The sequence below is a fragment of the Labrus mixtus genome, chromosome 17, assembly GCF_963584025.1.
Source record: "Labrus mixtus chromosome 17, fLabMix1.1, whole genome shotgun sequence".
Classification (NCBI taxonomy): Eukaryota; Metazoa; Chordata; class Actinopteri; order Labriformes; family Labridae; genus Labrus; species Labrus mixtus.
In genome coordinates, this window is record NC_083628.1 from 12371818 (window position 1) to 12390308 (window position 18491).

The 18491-nt window shown below is 37.7% G+C and overlaps 1 protein-coding gene across 1 annotated transcript; it reads right to left on the minus strand.

Moving 5' to 3' along the window:
• Window positions 1-2347: 2347 nt before the first annotated feature.
• Window positions 2348-8032, minus strand: LOC132992368 (prolactin-releasing peptide receptor-like). Its single transcript, XM_061061619.1, has 3 exons — window positions 7882-8032; window positions 4540-5014; window positions 2348-3434 (listed from the first exon to the last, which is right to left on the minus strand). The coding sequence occupies exons 2-3, from the start codon at window positions 4986-4988 to the stop codon at window positions 2801-2803; spliced, it is 1083 nt and encodes a 360-aa protein (XP_060917602.1). The 5' UTR covers window positions 4989-5014; window positions 7882-8032; the 3' UTR covers window positions 2348-2800.
• Between the last annotated feature and the right edge of the window lie 10459 nt (window positions 8033-18491).

Consider the following 18491-nt stretch of genomic DNA (forward strand, 5'->3'; position numbering starts at 1 on the left):
TCCAGGACTTGATTCATATCAGCGCCCTGAGATTTGTCAAGTTGAATATTTTATTTCATCCTTGCAAGTGCTGAGCAACACAGAGATATAAGACTCTTTATTATGATTGAAAGTTACCCCAAAATCCAGCTTCTGTATTGTATGCACAAAACATGGAGGGTAATTTATGTAGACTGTGCAGCATTCAGACCCAAAGAAAAATACCAACATAACACATTGGTTTTGAAGCGTTGCAACCACTTTTGAAACTGAAATCCCAGAGAACAGAAACAGACCTGTGTTAGATTAGGATGTAGTATGAATATTCCATCTCATTAATTTGATGTCCTTGTTGGAAAGCTGGGCAGACTGTAGCAGTCAAGGAGATCCATAAATCCTTGCATTGTTTTAATGTCCTAAACAGGGCTAGTTAATATGCAGAAAACACTTCCATCCTCCCTGTTGTTAAATTAGTTAAATGAAATTCTGCTGTGACACTGCACTCTGAACAAGCTGGACATAATTTCATTCAACGCCCTGCTGTCATGGAGTTAGAGCGATCTGAAGTAGAGAGGTCTTTGAAATGTCCGTGTTTTTATTCACAATTTTTTCACAGAGTTTTGTACAGGCTACAAATCATACTTATCTTTTTATACAGTTTTTTGCCTGTCAAAACCCAATTCATAGACAGAAAGAGCAAAACGAAAGGCACACACATACCTGTAGCACTTCAAATGTTTTGACTTCAAATATAAATCTGTTAGCACAGAATACAAGACAGGTGTCAAAGTGCAACGATAAGTAACAATGGAACTGGACTGCAGATAGTGAAAATACTAGCGAGCATGTTATCAGTCCCTGAATACATTTTGGATTATGATGCTGCTTTGGTTATTTTACAATTGTCAATGCGATACTTTACTTTTTCCACACAATGTAAATCATTTTCTCTTTAAAATCTGAAAAAAAAAATCCAAAGAAAGCACAAAAAGCAATACAGAGCAAAGCATTCCACGACAGTAGCTTTTTTCACAGCCAATACCATCAGAAATGGATTAATAGTAATGTTAAGGTGCACATTCATCAGCTCCTAACTTTAAGAGAATTAAAGTCTGGGGAGCAAGATCAAGAAAAGGCTTCAAGGAGCAACACTCAAGGATAAGCTCTGACATCAGTGTCCAACCACGTCTGCAGTGAACATTTCCAAACACAGTTTGAACTGATGGTCCTTCCTTCATCGTATATCCATGCACAATTCTAAGCTATCCTTTCTGTTTTAAGTCTAAATGTTTTTATTCCATTCATTTTAAAATGTAGAGCTTCAACCTCTAGATATCAACTCTTCTGAATCCCATGCTCATTCTATTTATTTTTTCAACAAACATTTTAAACAGTTTCATCATCTTATTCAAGTCCAAAGTGCAGCATGTTTCCTATAACTCATCAAATATTAAAGTCAAATTTGTAATGGTGCAAAGGATCATGAATCTCACGGATCGGATCAAGGATTTTTGTCAGTGATGGGATCGTTTTTCAGATCATATTTAGAGAGTTCTCTTAAAATCAAAGCACAACAGACTGTACCATTAAAAGCTGCATCATGTCAGCAACAGTTTCTGTTTCCCCCGACAACGAGGAAAGTCAACGTTACTAACACAAAATATCAATCTTTTATGTGATTAAAAAGTTTGCTGTGATCTACAAAGACACACTTTTTTTCTCGTCTGTGCAGAGCGCAGCTGCAGCGAGTGCTGTTAGACAGACCAAACATCAAACAGAGTTTGTTCGGCTACAGATGGAAACATTGACAGTTTACAACATATTTCTGTGTAAAAGACCAAAAATAAATGTGTGTGAAAATATATAAAGTTAAGTCACGCGTCTGCTGTGATCCTTTTCACCATTAGAAATTTGTAATGAACTTATGAACTAATGAAGTTTTTTAACCTGGTTGGTATTCCTTGCTCCATTAGCATTGTTGAACCTTTCTATCTCTCCATCCATTTCTTGGTTCTTGAGGAAGAGGTCTGCTCAACTGTTTGTCTGATGCCTTCCAGTTTGGTATATTCATGGTTTTAAAAGAATGATCCAAAATACATATTGGCCTTCTTTAAAAACCTCTCTAGATTTCAATGACACCATGACCCAGCTTCAAACACCAATGATTGTGGGACTGGAAAATTCCCTTTAAAAAACACTGGTCTATGACCTAGCATTTTAAAAGAATGACCTGATATTCATTTAATCTGCTGCTAATCTTCAAAGTCCCCAGAGGATAACTTTAAGAACTTCCAGTTTCTTGTGAAGCACTGGCCTTCGTCTAGTGATAACTTACTTACGATAACTACTTGGGGTTTCACTAGAAACCCCAAGTAGGAGATCTGCATGATATTGTATTGGCGTGCTAATGTTCCCCAATAGATGAACCATTTCCTTTCAGATTTCCCCTCTTGACAAGGAACTTGTTAATGATATCTGATCGTTAGATTACTTTACCATTAGTAAGTATTGCTGGTCCACAGAGGAAAGATACTTCCAAATGACATGACCAATTGATTTCTTGGTTAGCTAAAGTTATCTGTTAACAGGGAGGACATTAAATTGAATCATTTTGTGGTTCCAAAAGATTGGCCTCTCTGCAAGATTCACTTCCGTCCAATCCATCATTTTTGGAACAAAACATACTTAATGCATTGCCTTGAAAGCTTCCTGTTTGCAACAGAATAAACTCCAATCTTTGACAACAAAATGTTTTCCCCTAAGATTCCTGCAGGTACTCAATATGAATAATACATTTAAACTAAAAACAATAACCGGCTCATCACAGCACCACACTGGCAGCACAGTGATTGGTAGGCACTCCGATGCGATGACGGCACTGAAACATTTTCCGTAACTCCGCCCCAAAGCGATCGTGTAGCCATGCATAGAGGAAAGGGTTACAGCAAGACGAGCTCATGGCGCACAGGTGGCACAGCAGCTGGATGAGTAAAAAGTAGTGCTTGTTGATGAGATTAATATCTATATCTCGCAGCACGTTGAATACATGAATGGGGAGCCAACACAATGCAAACGCAGACACCAAGAGTGCAACGAGGCGAAAGATCTTCCTCTTCCGAGCTTGATGAACGCCCGCCTGGTCTTGTGTCCTGTTTCCCGGGGCAACGCACTTCTTTAATTTCACAGTAATACAGAGATAAGAGACAAACACAGCTGACAAAGGCAGGACGTATGTGACCAGCAGGGTGCTGTATGCGTAGACACGTCTTTCTTTCTCCTGTCCCAACCAGAACTCCTCACAGATGGTGAAGCCTTCATCTTTAAACTCCACGTGGTAGGTGTGAGTGACGGCCGGAGCTACGAGCCCGCAGGACAGCAGCCAGATGCCGATGAGGACGGAGACACAGGTAGACACAGTGGTACGCTTCTTCAGGGGATGCACGGTTGCATAATATCTGCAAAAGGAAAAAGCAATACTCCTTAATAAGGTGTATGAGATGTACTCGGCAGGGTTTACTCATGCTCAACCAATCCCAATCAAATCAATGCATAAAAGCACAAATGAAAGTAAAAGCCTACAGAATTATTTTTATTGAGTGAACATCACTTGTAACTTAGTTGATTATTTAAAATATGAATATTTGATTGGTTCATCAGCACTGAAATAGCAGTTGCACAGAATCCCACTGCAGTCTATTGCAGTCTATTACTGATTTGCATTTCCATTGCACCTTTTCATTATTTTTATGTTGAGACCAAAAACAACTTGAAAAGGAAAACACTGCAACCTGAGAGCTCTAAATAGGTCCAAGGTGAGTTTACAAAAGCCTTGATTGACGTTCTTGTCCTCGCCCTCAGACACAAGAGAAATCAACGGACTGAGCGGTTCATTTGACGTGGTTTTATCCTTTCTTGATCCTTCCCTGTGTTGTACTTACTCTCTGATGTACGACGCTTTGGATAAAAGCGAATTGTAGAAATGTAAATCTTTTAGCTGCCTACTATTATATGAACCCGCTAAGCTGCATTGCAGGAATGCTATTGGTAATATTTCTTTTCAGGGACTTTCACAAAAATCCTTTTTGTGTAAGCCAGAGGTGTATGTGTTCACTCAATAAAGCATGCATTGAATATATAATAGTTAAGTCACATACATTCATTAAGAATAATTAGTTAACCCCCTTGGTGTTAAATTTCCTTTCAAAAGTAAGAATGCGCTCACTAATTATATGATGTGCACCTCTGTTTTTTACAAGCGTGAATGAAACATGATGAATTTTTGCCTTGACATTTACACTCAACTCATATTCAGAATGATGTTTTTCTTAATACTGTATACTGGATATCGAAGCGGGAATTTGCTTCATGTTATTTGAAGTTCATTTATTCATGATGGTTGCTTCAGGACTCAGTTTGTTTCTCATGAGACTTCAGACCAATATTACATCAAACCATCATTAGACATGTGCTGCAATGGAAGCTAGAAAGGAAGAAGGACAAACTAGAAGAAACTTAAAGGAGGAGGGGGAAAAAAGTTAAATTTGAGACAGATCCACCCACCTGTCCACAGCAATAGCAGTTAGCGTGAAGACTGAAACATAGACTGTCACCGGTTGAATCAGGAATACTACATAGCACATGGAGCGGCCAAACACCCAGCCGCGTGGGTTTAAGGCGTAGGCGAGAGAGAATGGCACACACGTCACACACATGAGCATGTCAGAGAAGGCCAAGTTCCCTATGAAGAAGTTGGTCACGTTGTGCATCTTGCGCGTGCGGCAGATGACATACAGGAGCAGGTAATTCCCGAAGACACCCACCACCAAGACAAGCACGTAGCAGGGGATAATGAGCGGCTTGAAGGTCTGCAGCAGGGCCACGTCTGCAAACTGGGAGCTGCGGTTGGAGGAGTTGTTCTGCACGGCGACTTCGTATATGTGTCCATCTGTGTGCTCTCCTGAACCAGATGGCTGTGTGCTTCCAGCTGAGCCACTGTGATTACCCTCCATGGCAGCAAAGATCAATCACTCAATGCCTACATCATCCAAAATACAATAAAACACATTATCAGCTGTTAAGACAAAACCTTGAAACCTTTCTATGGAGCAAATAAATGCCAATTGAATGTGCTCAAACCATGGACATGTGTGGAAAAAAAATCTACCTTTTATAAACAGGTCGTGACATTTTCTAAGTGGAAAACCATTACTACACTTTACTTACACCAACACATTCACACAGTATAAGAGCACAGTATCAGAGGGTTTGCTATTATGAAGGCGTTTGGATATGAAAAGCAAACATTCTGCATCCTCTGCTAAAAGGTACATACACACAGTCACAGAGTTCTGCTTGCATTGGTGCAATTATGGAGCTATCTTTATTGCCTTCATATGTCTATTCAGCCTGACTGAGTCGCTGCATTTTGATGCATTTAACTAAACATATTTTATATTATTGTCACATACCAAGTTGAGAATGAATTGGAATAAACACAATAAGGAAAGGTAAAGTTGTGAAAACATATTACATTTGGAATGAGATTTAAATAAAAATCTCAAGTGCAAAATCCCTCCAAAGCACGGTGTTCATCTGTCTACACTTTCATCATTTGTGAGTGTTATACTGTATCTCTTAATGTAACCTTTGATCAAATACATTGACTTTATATAAGAAGTGGATGTAGCATAACTCCTTTGGTTTTGGACTGCTGTTTTGAAGCCTAGAAATTTGGCGTTTTGGACGTCACAGCTTTTTTGGGAGCCAGAATAGCTAATATTTGGACTACAGAGAGGATATCAAAGTCAAAGTCAAAGTCAACTTTATTGTCAATTTCAAAATATGCCAGACATACAGTGGAATCGAAATTGCGTTTGTCTCCGTCCCACGGTGCAATACAACCAAAATAAGGTAAAATAAGATAAGGTAAAATAGATCAAATAAAATGAGGTAAAAATAAGATAAATAATATTTACAGTAATAAATTCTAAATTGTGCAAAAGGTACAAAAATGTGAATTGCTGCTTCTGTATCCTTTAGTTGACAGGTTGGCATAGCAGTGACTTGTAAATCACAGGTAGCCACACCCTAAATCATACCCTGAAACAAGTGATTAAGGCTATAAATCATTAAGAGAATGTTTACAAAGATTGAAAAAAAGAAGAAGAAAAAGTAATTTCTCGCTGGATCCATACAAACGGACTTCCAGTGAACTTGCCCCCCTGCTGTCCACATTTTTGAAAACCAAGAGTCAACAATCACACACTGACGGACCTCCGACCTCTGGATAGGTTAAGAGTGACATTATAGGCCGGACTTCAAACTCTTTTGATCAGATGAAATGTTCTTAATTTGGGTTTATAGAAACCTTCTCACCATTTGTGTTTAAAACTTTCAAAGACATATATAGATCACTTAGATCTTAGAAGATATATCCACATTTTTAGTGTTAATGCAGGCAGATTGTGCTATTAATTTACATTTCATGTCCTTGTGCTTTTCCTCTGATTCAGCACACATGTCATTACAACTGGTTACTCAAATTCAAATAAATCTACAAGTTATGGACAAATTTAACAGAAACACCATGTGAGCCAAAAGCCGTTACTTAATGTTTAATACATAGAATGAACTTTCCTTATGATTTATCTTATTATAGTTCTTCTTTAATTTTGCACATGAATTCATCAAAGCCTTTCAGACTCTTTGCACCTTACCATATAACCGCATGATCAACAGTTCTCACTCTTCTGGAGGTATAATGCTGCTGTAAAGTTATCTGCTGAATCGTACACACACTCTGCTAACTCGTGTGGTGAAGGAGTGCAGAGGTACAGAAAGGGACTATGGGACTTTTTTCCATGTGGACTTGATTTATACTATCAGTCGATGTGAAGGCTTATCACAGACTTGTTATTATAATATTCATGAACAGAATGGGACATTATTCTTACATTGCTGTCTATTTGACATTTAAATGATCACAGTGAGATTAAAGTCTACGTTTAATTTGTGTTCACATGAATACAAAGGAAATGAATGATGTAAAACAACACACAGTTTGTATGCGAGGTCTATTAAACTAACATGTAGAATACATTTGCTTTGACCTAATGTTATTCATTGGAAGACACCAAGCGGAAAAAAATCAGTTTTGAATCTGGATTAGAAAATTGGATCAGCGGATTTAAATGTTTGATTGAAAAAAGATTGAAACACTGGATAGTCAGAAATCGGAAGAGAGAGAGTGGAGAATGACATGTGAGAAAGGAGACACAGGTCGGATTCAAACCAGTGCTGCCCGCTTGGAGGACAGTATCCTTTGCACAGTAACCACTAGGCTACCGGTACCCTACAACACTAATTCTATAGCTTAAACTTTGATCCCACAGTGACTTCCTTTGAATATGAGTATTCAGTATGGGCTGAAACCAGAAGTCACTGAATTGTATGAATATAAAAGCCACAGTGCATAAAAAAGTCATAGAGTTATATAAAACAAAGTGCATGTTCTTTTCCTTTGAGGCAGATTGGTTCGCATTCGCATTCATAGATTCATATCCCTTTTAAGTTCTTTCATTTTCATATTTCCTAATGTTTTTCTCTCACGCATTGACATAGTCCAGATGAAATTAGGAACTCTGTGTAAAAAAGTACATATTTAATCGACATGATTTAAAAAAATAATAATTGAAATGAAAGACAAATACAAATCGGAGTACCCGCACACTGGACTTAGTTCTTACAATGGTGCACATGCAAACCGAAACCCGTAACTTTTAACTACTCAGAGCAGTGTGACCTTCATGGCATATAAATAATGTCCAATCTGATGTTTGAAGATGATGAAAGATGTGAGAGGAATCGTTGTACAATCAAATACGAATCACTCAGTAAACTTACCTGTGTTGCTGTGTTTCAGTGGTAGAGATGAGTGGAGTGAGAGTAGCAGACCTTCCTTCTGAACGTCTCCACGGTGAGTGAGCTGAAGCTGTTTTAGAGAGAGAGAAAGAGAGAGAGAGAGAGAGAGAGAGAGAGAGAGAGAGAGAGAGAGAGAGATGTCTATGGCAGTGACAGGAAGCCAATAAGATGGACGAGACCCACAAAAGATTCATGTCCTGGTTGGACTTGAAGATGACGTTTGATCTTGAGCTGATTAGTTACTGTACAGGTTTAGCACTGATAGATCTCAGGATTGAGACAGTAAATGTAATTATTGATTAACCCACCCACAGGCATGTGCAGGTCTCTATTATTTATCTGCCTCGTTGTTTGTTGGTGCATTTGCAGATGCCTTGACTGGAGTTATCTGATTTACCACCTTATAAAAGACTGTCTATCTGGGTGTTTCAGACATTTTCGTCAAACATTGATAAAACAGGATTGTTTTTCTTCTTCTTTTTAAAGATTTATTTTGTGGCTTTTTGTCTTTATTGGCTAGGACGGTCGATAGAATAGGAAACGGAGGAGCGATAGAGTATTTAATCATGCTGTGTCTTAAGCTATGAACTTCAACAATTTGAGCGTTCTCTGATTAATAAGTGAGTTGCTAACGGTCAGATAACAGCTACTGTTTGCTTTCATGGAACTCCAAGTTAAAACTACGACTTCCTTTTGATGGTGTTATATGATACGCCAGGAAAGACATAAGTTCCCATCAAAAAGTAATATTAATATGGGAGTCATATCAGTAAATGTTGACATTATTTGTTGTTTTTACAAAATTAGGCCTGTTATAGTACTCTACTCATGATGAAACGTGTGCTCATCCATGGACTGTTGGAATTAAACAGTAAGGTCATATAGAAGTTTAGACACTTGGACTGCTTAGACTCATTCTTCTAGAGAATATCGCTGACTCTAATTTATTATTATACTTGTTCTGAGTCATAAAGCATTGAATGTACTGAGTACCTTGTCTAACATTATCATTTTTATTGTCTGTCTGTATGTGTTGCCACTGACGACGAGCTGCTAAACTGTTTTTCGTTGTTATTATAGCAATGACAATAACGATATATTCTTTACATTCTACCTCTACTGAGCACTTGGTTTGAGCATGACACTGGTTTGACACAAAGAAGGTGATTTTTAATGGACTTATTATTGTATGGAATTGATGATGTAGTTTGCATACTGTTTACATTTGAATGGCGATAAGTGTATGCGAGTGTGTGAGAGATGTCGCCTTTCTGTGGTTGCAGCCTGACTGTAGTACAGTGTTTAGGGGCCTCATGTATTGACTGTCATGCATTGGCTGTGGGCCGTTTACGGCGCGAGTTTTGCATTGTTTTTGAAAATTGTACTCATAACAGTGTTGTTTGGATCCTGAGGGAGATCGCTCTCCTTTGGTAATTCCGTCGATATTGAAGGGCATGTTGTCAGGTCTTCATTATTTTGATGGCATTATTCAGTTAGAACTTTGTCATCGACAGTGCTGGGACGCCTCTCTCACTTGCATGCAATTGATTTGTTGTGCAATTATGGTTGAATGTAATATATGGTCAGAGCCAGTCACACGTCCATTAATCATTGAAATGTAAATTCTAGCCATTACATTTTTTATTCATTTTTTAACCTGAGCGTTAACCTTTTAATATGAACAGAATTAACGGATTAACTGATATTAAGTTAATCCTTTGTCTTTGTGAACGGATTAACGGTTAACTGAGTGAAGTTTTTGATTAACCGAGCCAACCTCTGTATGTTTTTATCTCATCATCAAATTTTCTGGATATTTTGCAGGGCCCACTACCATTTTCAAACCAAAATCGCCACTGCTCACGCTTGATTTACACTGTCTTTAAAGTCAATGATCCATGTAGAAGCAATTAAATGATAAGGATTTACAAGATTCGATTTCAAATCTTCAAATGTCAGAAACAGGTTAGTACCTTGTCTCATGTCTTTGGTTGTCAATAATAACAAAAGGACCTTCTCATTCTACAAGTCGAATGACTGATGGATGTCAGGAACCAGTGATGCACATTTATTTTTATATAAACAATATATATTTCTCTAAAAACCTCACACTAGACAAACCATAGTTTAAAGAGATAAAGATGGTTTGAAGCTGCTGTCATGTAAAAAAAAACAGAACATGGCTTTCTAGGAGCAGAAAAACCCTGTCAACTACAGATAACAACGACAAACAGACAAGACAGCAATCTTGTAATGACAGCAATGTATGGGCGGAATAATAAGCCCTTTATCGAGTCTGCCTGCTCGTATGACGGGCAATCCTGTGAAAACATTTACACTCTATACATTACAGTGCATTTACACAGTGGCACCAAGGCCGTCTTTTGTCCTATCATCCAAGCCTGTAAGTCTGAGGGACACAGGACGGAGAAAAACAGAGAATCAGTTTATTTCCCAAAAGGGTAAAAAGGAAATCCATTCCCAATCACAAGGGGTTTGGAGTTCAGCGTTGTAGGCAACACGTTTATCTGCCAGTTCTGGCTTTTACCGATAATATCATGCAGGTAGCTTAAGGGGCAATAGTTTACAACGATAGATGCCGTTATATTCTTTTCAATAAGGTAAAATTGCCCTCTAAAAGATGCTGAAATGTGTTGATTTATTGTGAGAACAAAACAAACATACACAAAAAGATGTGGCTGATTCACTGGCTGTCTTCCTTTTCAAGTTGACTCTTTTACGGTTTGTTTGACTGAATACTGAAACGTATACGTCAAAAATATGTGAAGACTTTGTTAGAGAAATAAACATAGCATCTTAGTGTCAAAAGTGAGCCATCAGCTATTGCCTGGGACCTACCACCAATTTTGCATAGCTTCCTTGGTAGCCAGTTGTTTCCCAGAAATGGATAAAAAAAAAAAAAAAAACATCTGGGCAAAAACTTTCTTTGTCTATGCATGTGCTTGTCATTGTTTATAGTCCCACTCTAGAGAAGAGATAACATCAATGACCAGGTTGTTTGCTGCACTAAAATCCAATATATGTCTGTTTGTTGAGATAAAACGAGACAAGTAGTAATCAGATGATAGCCAATGAGTTCTGGGATTCCATCCATCCAGCCATCCATCCATCTTTCCATTTTCTTGCGATTATCTGGGGCTCGGTCATGGGCACAGCAAGCTAAGGAAGTAGACCCAGACATTCCTTTCCTTAGCAACATTATCCAGAACCTCCTTGTGGATTCTGAAAGCTATGAGTCTAACTCTGGGTCTCTTCTGCCTGGAGAACCTCGAAGGGAAGGAAACAAGGAGGCATCCAAAATCAAATGCACTGAACCACCTCAACTGTTTTCCATTGAGGTAAAGGAGCAGCAGCTCCACTCCAGTTTAGCCAGTCATCATCTTGGTCGTGTTAGATTAACACCCGAGAAATCCACAGTTTTTAAATAAAAAAATCAAGGTATTGCGTTATGCCCTGTGCATGTTGTTTTTTTTGCTCTCCACATGAACTCTTCCAGCATGTAGTCAACGTTGCTTATTGCTCATTAGTCAAACTACAAACAGAAATTAGATCACGTAAGACGTTGAAAATCTTGTTCCTTGCTTGTGCCTTTGAAGTGATTACCTAACTGAGGTGAAATGAAAAGCATCTTAAATCTACATCTTTTCTAGCAGCCAGCAGAGGGCGACTGCATTTTTAGCAAAACCATATAAATGTATGGAGCTGTATCAGAAAAGGAGCCTATTTCTCGCTTGATTTATGACCTCAGTAAACATTTAAAGACTCAGTATACCAAATCTGGAGTACCCATGAGTCATTGCAGATTTAAAGGTTTAATGAAAAATACGTGTTGAAGGTGGACTTGGTAAGTTTACAATGAAAACTGAATGCTTAACTTTTTTATGTTTTTTATGGTGATGCATGTTGTATCCACATCCGTGCTTTTTAGTTTACCCTACGTTACATCATTAGCTAAATTTATAAACCACATCTAAACCATGTCCTATAAAGCAGGGGAGAAAGCATATCAGGAGACGATAAGAAAACTAATCTGATCATATTCATCATTACAAATCACATCCAATGGAATTTAAAGAAGATCCTTCAGCATCAGGATAAATATGCAGCATAAATATCTCCGCTCACTTTGATGTTAGAGGGATGAGACAGAATTTTGATGGCTGTATTAAGTTAAGATCCAACTCACACAGGGTTTGCTGTAAGAGGTCTCTGAATGATTGTTGATCATTACAGATCCTCGCAGGAGGACTCAGGCTGCACACACCTGATGCTTCTCATACTGTCTGTGGTGACATTGTGGGTGTTGAACGTAATAATTCATTGGCAAGGACGACACCATCAACAGGATGTGATTTATTAATTATTCTATTGTTTAATGAAACAGATGATCATGATGTCAGTATTTCGAGAAAGCATTACTGGGAGTCTGCTGAGGAATCGTGCATGTCAAACCCCCTCAGCCCCGCAGAAAAAAAGTACAGATTTAAACAGGGAGAAAGAGAGGAAAGGGTGGGAGGGAGATAATCAGAATGGGAGAGATTAACAGTGTCAGTGCAATGTTTATATGAATGCTACATGTCTCAAGAGAACTGGTCGTCCCATTATAAAAACATCATCATCCTGAATATTACATGCGACAGTCACACATCGGCTCACCCTGAGTTTTTGCGGAAATTTGACTTTGGGACTGTCTGAATAAAAGCCAGATAAAGTCGGGTTGAAAATGTGGCCGTTTGTCTTCACACATGCAGCCCGCACATTTTACATTTTCAGGAGTTTTGTGAACGTGTTCAAAGGCTATTAGAGAGTGAATGTTAAACATGCTTTGAATTCTACATTTCAAAAATAAAATAAAGCAGACCATGAATTCTCTATTACCAAATAAAAACTATGAGCAAAAGGGACACGGCTCACTAATAAAGAGGCTCTAGTGCAATAATGGATACACTGTTTTCTCCTCTACTGCTAGGCTCTAATGCTGTAAATCCTGTCTAATCGTGTTCAGTTGAAACAGAAATATGATGGGTTTTGCAATGAGAAAGCAATATCAGCAAATGTAGTGACAGAGGTCCTATTTGAAACACAATGCAGTATTGAACAAGACACCCAGAAGTAATGACATTCTTGTGTTTAACTTGTAGGCTAGGTTGTTTTTTTTATTCCAGTTATACACTTGTGTGACAAGGACCTCAAACAACCTCACCTCAGAATAACCGACCACAGTATCCCTTTAAGATGAGGCTGAGCTTGAGGGAATCATATTTCATGTTAACAGATAAATTAAGAGAGAAATTTTCATCTTTTCACACTTGTAGCAATTTTTTAATAGTAATACATGTGATGTCAAAATAATTTGAAAAACACATTTTAATTGGATCTCTAAGTTGTGCTATAATCATTTGATACCTTTTTATATCTTATTTTACATTATAAAGATTTTTTATTTGAAATAAGGTTTTGTTCATACGCTTTGCTCAAACACAAAGGAATGATTTTTTTTTTAACTGTGTGTATGAGCAGCTCTTAATATTGTGCACTGATTCAACTAACGTGCAAAAGTGTGTTGTAGTTTACAAAAAACATTTCCCTTCGGAAACAAATGAAGAATTACAGCTCTTGTTTCCAAGCACTCTTTAGTTATAACAGCTCTCAGCACCCTGGTCTCTCCCTGGCAGTGAGAATAAAGCTCTGCTAATGAACACCAGGAGTCAGTTTGAAGGACACGACCCTTTGAGATATAAAAGAAGGTTGGATATATAGTTGGCTAAGGTTACTGAATCAAGAGAAGGCTTTTTAAGAAGACTTTAATTACAAATACTTTAAATGTCTAAGGTACGGGCTCAGATGGCCTAGTTGGTTAAGTCGTGTTCCATGTGCGGAGGCTATGGTCCTCCAAGTGGGTGGTCGGGGTTCAGTTGCGGCCTGAGGCTACTTTCCCAGTCTTTTCTCTCCTGATTTATTTCTCTATCCACTGCCCTATCCAATAAAAAGATGTGAAAAAGTAAAAAAAATAAAAAAAATAAAATAAAATAAAAAGGATGTGGTTCATGCCAACAGGGACATAGAAATAATTTAGTTCTGAAAGGTCAATAGGAGAAAAGCAGTCAAGGTAAATATCAGGTTTTAGAGTTATTGCTGCTGAATCACAGTTTGAGGAGTATTTAATATTTAGAATTTTATTATTAAAAAAGTTAATGAAATCATGACTGTTGAGGACAAAAGGAATACATGGCTCGGGGCTCAATGGAGCTTTGACTCTGTGCTGAAAAGTTGACTAGGATTGTTTTTTATGAATTCGATAAGCGAGGAGTAGAAGGCAGCTCGAGCATGATGTAGGGCCTTCATTTATTTATTATGACTTCAGCAGACTGTGAATCTGTTCTTCTTAATGAAGAAAGAACACTTTTAGTTGGCGTAGAAAATGAATCCTAACAACAACATCTCCAAACCTCGACACAAAGCAGGAACCGTCTACAGGCAGACACCAGTCAAGGGGAGCGAGGAAATGTTTTGCATTGAAGCAGAATTGTTCAGTGTCAGTTGTGTTCCAGTCTTTTTCTGACACTTTGAATAAAGATAAAGGTGTGTACTGACTTCCAGCGAGTGTGTAGTTTGAGCGTGTCTGTGTGTGTATCTAAGCTTCACACTGATAAATTCCATGTTTCGTCTGCCTGCCGCTGTCTTTGAATGTCTGTTTGTCGCAGCAGCTGTCATGGGATTTGAACAAATCTTCATTTCATACTCCCGCTGTGCACAGACAGAAAATTCAACATTTTTGCTTCCCAGTTTAATACACCTGCAGCTTTATGTGCAAAAAGCAACAGTTGAGCCATTCATGTCTTTATACTCGACTTGTCCAAACAGGTTTTATATCAGTTCTTATCCAGAGCCTTTTCAATATTTAAGTGTGTGTTCAGTTGTTTTCTGTCTGTCAGCGTGTCAGGAGCTGAACGTCTCTCTGGTGGCTGACCCTCACACCAACCTGTAAATAGCTCACGTAAAAGTGTCTCGCCTCCCTCACTGAATTACTAATTTATCTCTTCAACTTTTTTATTCATCGTTGCATATTCCTATTTTCTGTTTTCTGTCTGCTGTGCTTCAAGCCTTCAAATAGGACCTTCTACAAATTGACGGCTAGAAAGAATAACAAGAACTGAATGACAATTGAAACACAGTTTAAAGATTTCAATCAGTGTACAAAATGAAATGCTAAAGCACACTGCCACCTTCATTTATCTGCAGACAGATTGAACCTAAAGTCAGTATTATACATATGACTGCATCATCTCTCAGTCGTTCCTCACTGTACAGTTTTACTCTTTTGGTCATTTCAGCTCATGACAAAATGTTCAGGTCAACCCCTTGAATCAAGTTATCAAATCAACAATAAGAACAACTTTCAGAACATCTGGTTTGTCTTTCTTTTTTTTTGATTGTGCGTATTTCTCAAAAGGAAACATTTTGTACAGAAGACTCGAACTAAAGGGGATAAATCTTTTGTTTATAAGTTAACCTGAAACTAAATAACACAAGGGTTATACCTGCCCAGCCCAGAAGACCAGGATGACGGGTTTTAGAACATTAAGGATGATACAGATTGGTGTGGATAATCTTTTTATTTATGTCTTCATTTAAAATAGGGACAGTGAATATTAATGAACAAAAACATGTAAATATGCCAGATTGTAGCAATAGGCTAATATCAGTAGTCCCTTGGCAATGTCTAGATTCCTTTTAGCCTCCTATTGAGTCAAACCGTCATGACTGACTGGGACACTTTAATGACCCTGATTTATTGTTATTGTAATGAAATCTGTGCTTTTCTTACTCTGACATGTCAAACTGTATGCTGTGTGGAAGGGTCAATTTTGATTAGCTTAAGACGTCAATTGTGTTTAGTCAATTCTCTATTATAAATAAGTGGTTACACCTTAAAGACATCATAAGATATTACTTCTACATTATAATTTCACTCAAATGAATCGCCAATGTGAGTATTAGGGAAGCATGATTACATTCAACTTCTTCAGCCTAAAAAGCTCCTTTCATTGCCACTGCACATTTTATAATTGTAATATTCTACAACCCAGCTATGAAGAGGGAGATTATTAAAAGATACCTACTGAAGCGTCCAAACACAGATATTATGTGCAGTAAAACCATGATTTAATAAGCGATCCAATGGTTTGCAGCTTTACACTCAGTTAGATCAGCTTTTTACATCTTTAGAAGCAGAAACATATTTTGTGAAACTGAGTGAGTAACTTTGGACATCACTGAACCGGAGGAAATACATGTCAGTGATGTCATCATCCTGAGGTCAAGGAGTCCTATAATTCCTGCACTGTTTGGAAACAGGTCTATGCAGAAAACAATTCTTGCAATTGAACTAAATTCAGTGGTGCAACTGCGCATTGACAGTTGAATATTATTTCATTTCTGTGCTACAGTATGCTGTGACATCAATCTGATCATCATCGATGTATGATAGCAGCTGTGCCTGAAACGTCAACAGACGTCAATGTCTTTTTATCATTGCACTATTCACTGAATGCCTTTTTGTTTTACACTGGACTTTCTCATACAAATCAGGGTTTCAAGAAAGTCTCATTAGTTAAAGTTTTTTTTTTTTATCATACTGATGTAAACGTCATGTCTGATCTTACAGTGCATCTGTTAGAGGTTGAACATGGTGTGCTTGCAGCAACGTTTCTGTGTGTACCCGGAACATTTCACAACAAAAGCGCGTAGGCAGAGAAGAAAACACATTCATTTGTCTCGACATGTGTCGATGCTGCCGCCGTAATTGCCTGCTGTGATAGCTTGCCCTCGGTTTGTCACATTTACTCGGAGTCTGTGGCTGCTGTTTGTGGTGAAGGTTGAAGCTGCCTATAGCCAGTATCAGAAGTCAAAGCTTGCTTTCTTTGATTTGAGGTTCATTCATGTTTGAAACAATTTAAAGGGAGAAAACTGTTCAATCTTTTTTTTGTGTGTTCATTTCTGTAAATTAGTTTTATCATGGGCTATTCATGACTTTTGTAAGGTGAGAGGTATAACCCTTAACCCTTATTCATTTAGTTTTGAATATTTATTATTTATTTTTAAACTACTAATTGTTATCACTTTTTTTCAGTGCTTTACCTTTTTAATGTTTTCACTACATATATTTATTCCTATTGGTGTGCATTGGTATCTGAATCCGTTTTAGTTTGTAGCATGTTTGGTCGCTATTTTAAGTTTTTTCTCTCTTGTTTTTCAGCCGCTGTAAAGCACTTTGAATTGCATCTGATTTGTATGAAAGGTGCTTTATGGATAAAGCTTGATTGATTGATTGAAGGCAGGGGATGGAGTAGGAAATCGGGGAGAGAGAGAGAGAGAGAGAGAGAGAGAGAGAGAGAGAGACAGAAGGGAATGACATGCGAGAAAGGAGCCGCATGTCAGACTTGAATCCAAACCAAGAAATAATCGTCCTTCAATCCCATCGCCTGTTTTAAATCTCATTATTTGGGGGGATTCAATTCATATAAAAATGTCAGTCCCAATAAGACCTGATAAATAGCCCCTTAAAAGAATTGAGTTTTGTGTTCATGCTTAGTTTTTATGGATTCGACAAATAAATATATGAATTATTCAAGTCTTCAGTTGAAAGTCGTCTGAATGTTTATAATGACTCAGGTATGCGATGTGATAATAGACATGACAGTGCAGTTAATCAGCATTTTTGTTGAATCTCTCACCATTAAAAGAACTTCAAAGGTCAGTAATGAAAACACTTTACTACATGCACCACTGTATAGGAACTGACCTACAAGTCAGTTACTGCTGTCAGCATTTAGCTGACTGAAAGCAGAAGCTATAAATAAATAAACAATATACAATAAATAATGAATAAGTGGACATTTTAGAGCAGTGAATGAAGATATATAGTAATATATTTTTATCATATGTTGACTTTCTTCCTATGATAGATTGAAAACTGAAATAGATGAATTAGCACTGTGTCTTTTTTGACTTTTTCTACCTTTTCAGGAGGAGGCCTTGAAATACATTTCAACCCGTGTTTTCTTATCTATACTTAACGGAAGTTGCTTGTAAAATATATTTCAGTCTAAAAATGTGTTTCCAAATCTCAAACCAGGGCCAAAGCAACAGGTGTAACTCTCAGGTAATCTTTTTGTATACTATGCTGTTCATGAGTTCATCTTGCCACCTTCATTTATCTGCAGCGTGTTTAGTGTTCAGTTCATTTAAACATGCATACAACACATTCACATTCAAGTATTTCTGTTTTTCTATTGCCGTGGTAATATTTGCATTCTTATGCTGACTCATCTTCTCAGATCTTGGGATGTTTGTCGAGCTTTGAAAGTGAAAATAAACACCTCGTCTCTTCTGTTCAGTACATTCCTTCTGTTGTATTGTGTCCTTGTCTTGTTTATTCCATCTGCTACAGCTCTTCTTAAAGGTTTCCTTGACTTGTTAAACCTCAGAGAACAACTTATTCTTAATGAAAGTGAGCGTAAAGACTTTTACAATAAACCATTTATTACCTTGTTTTGCTCTTCAGAGGC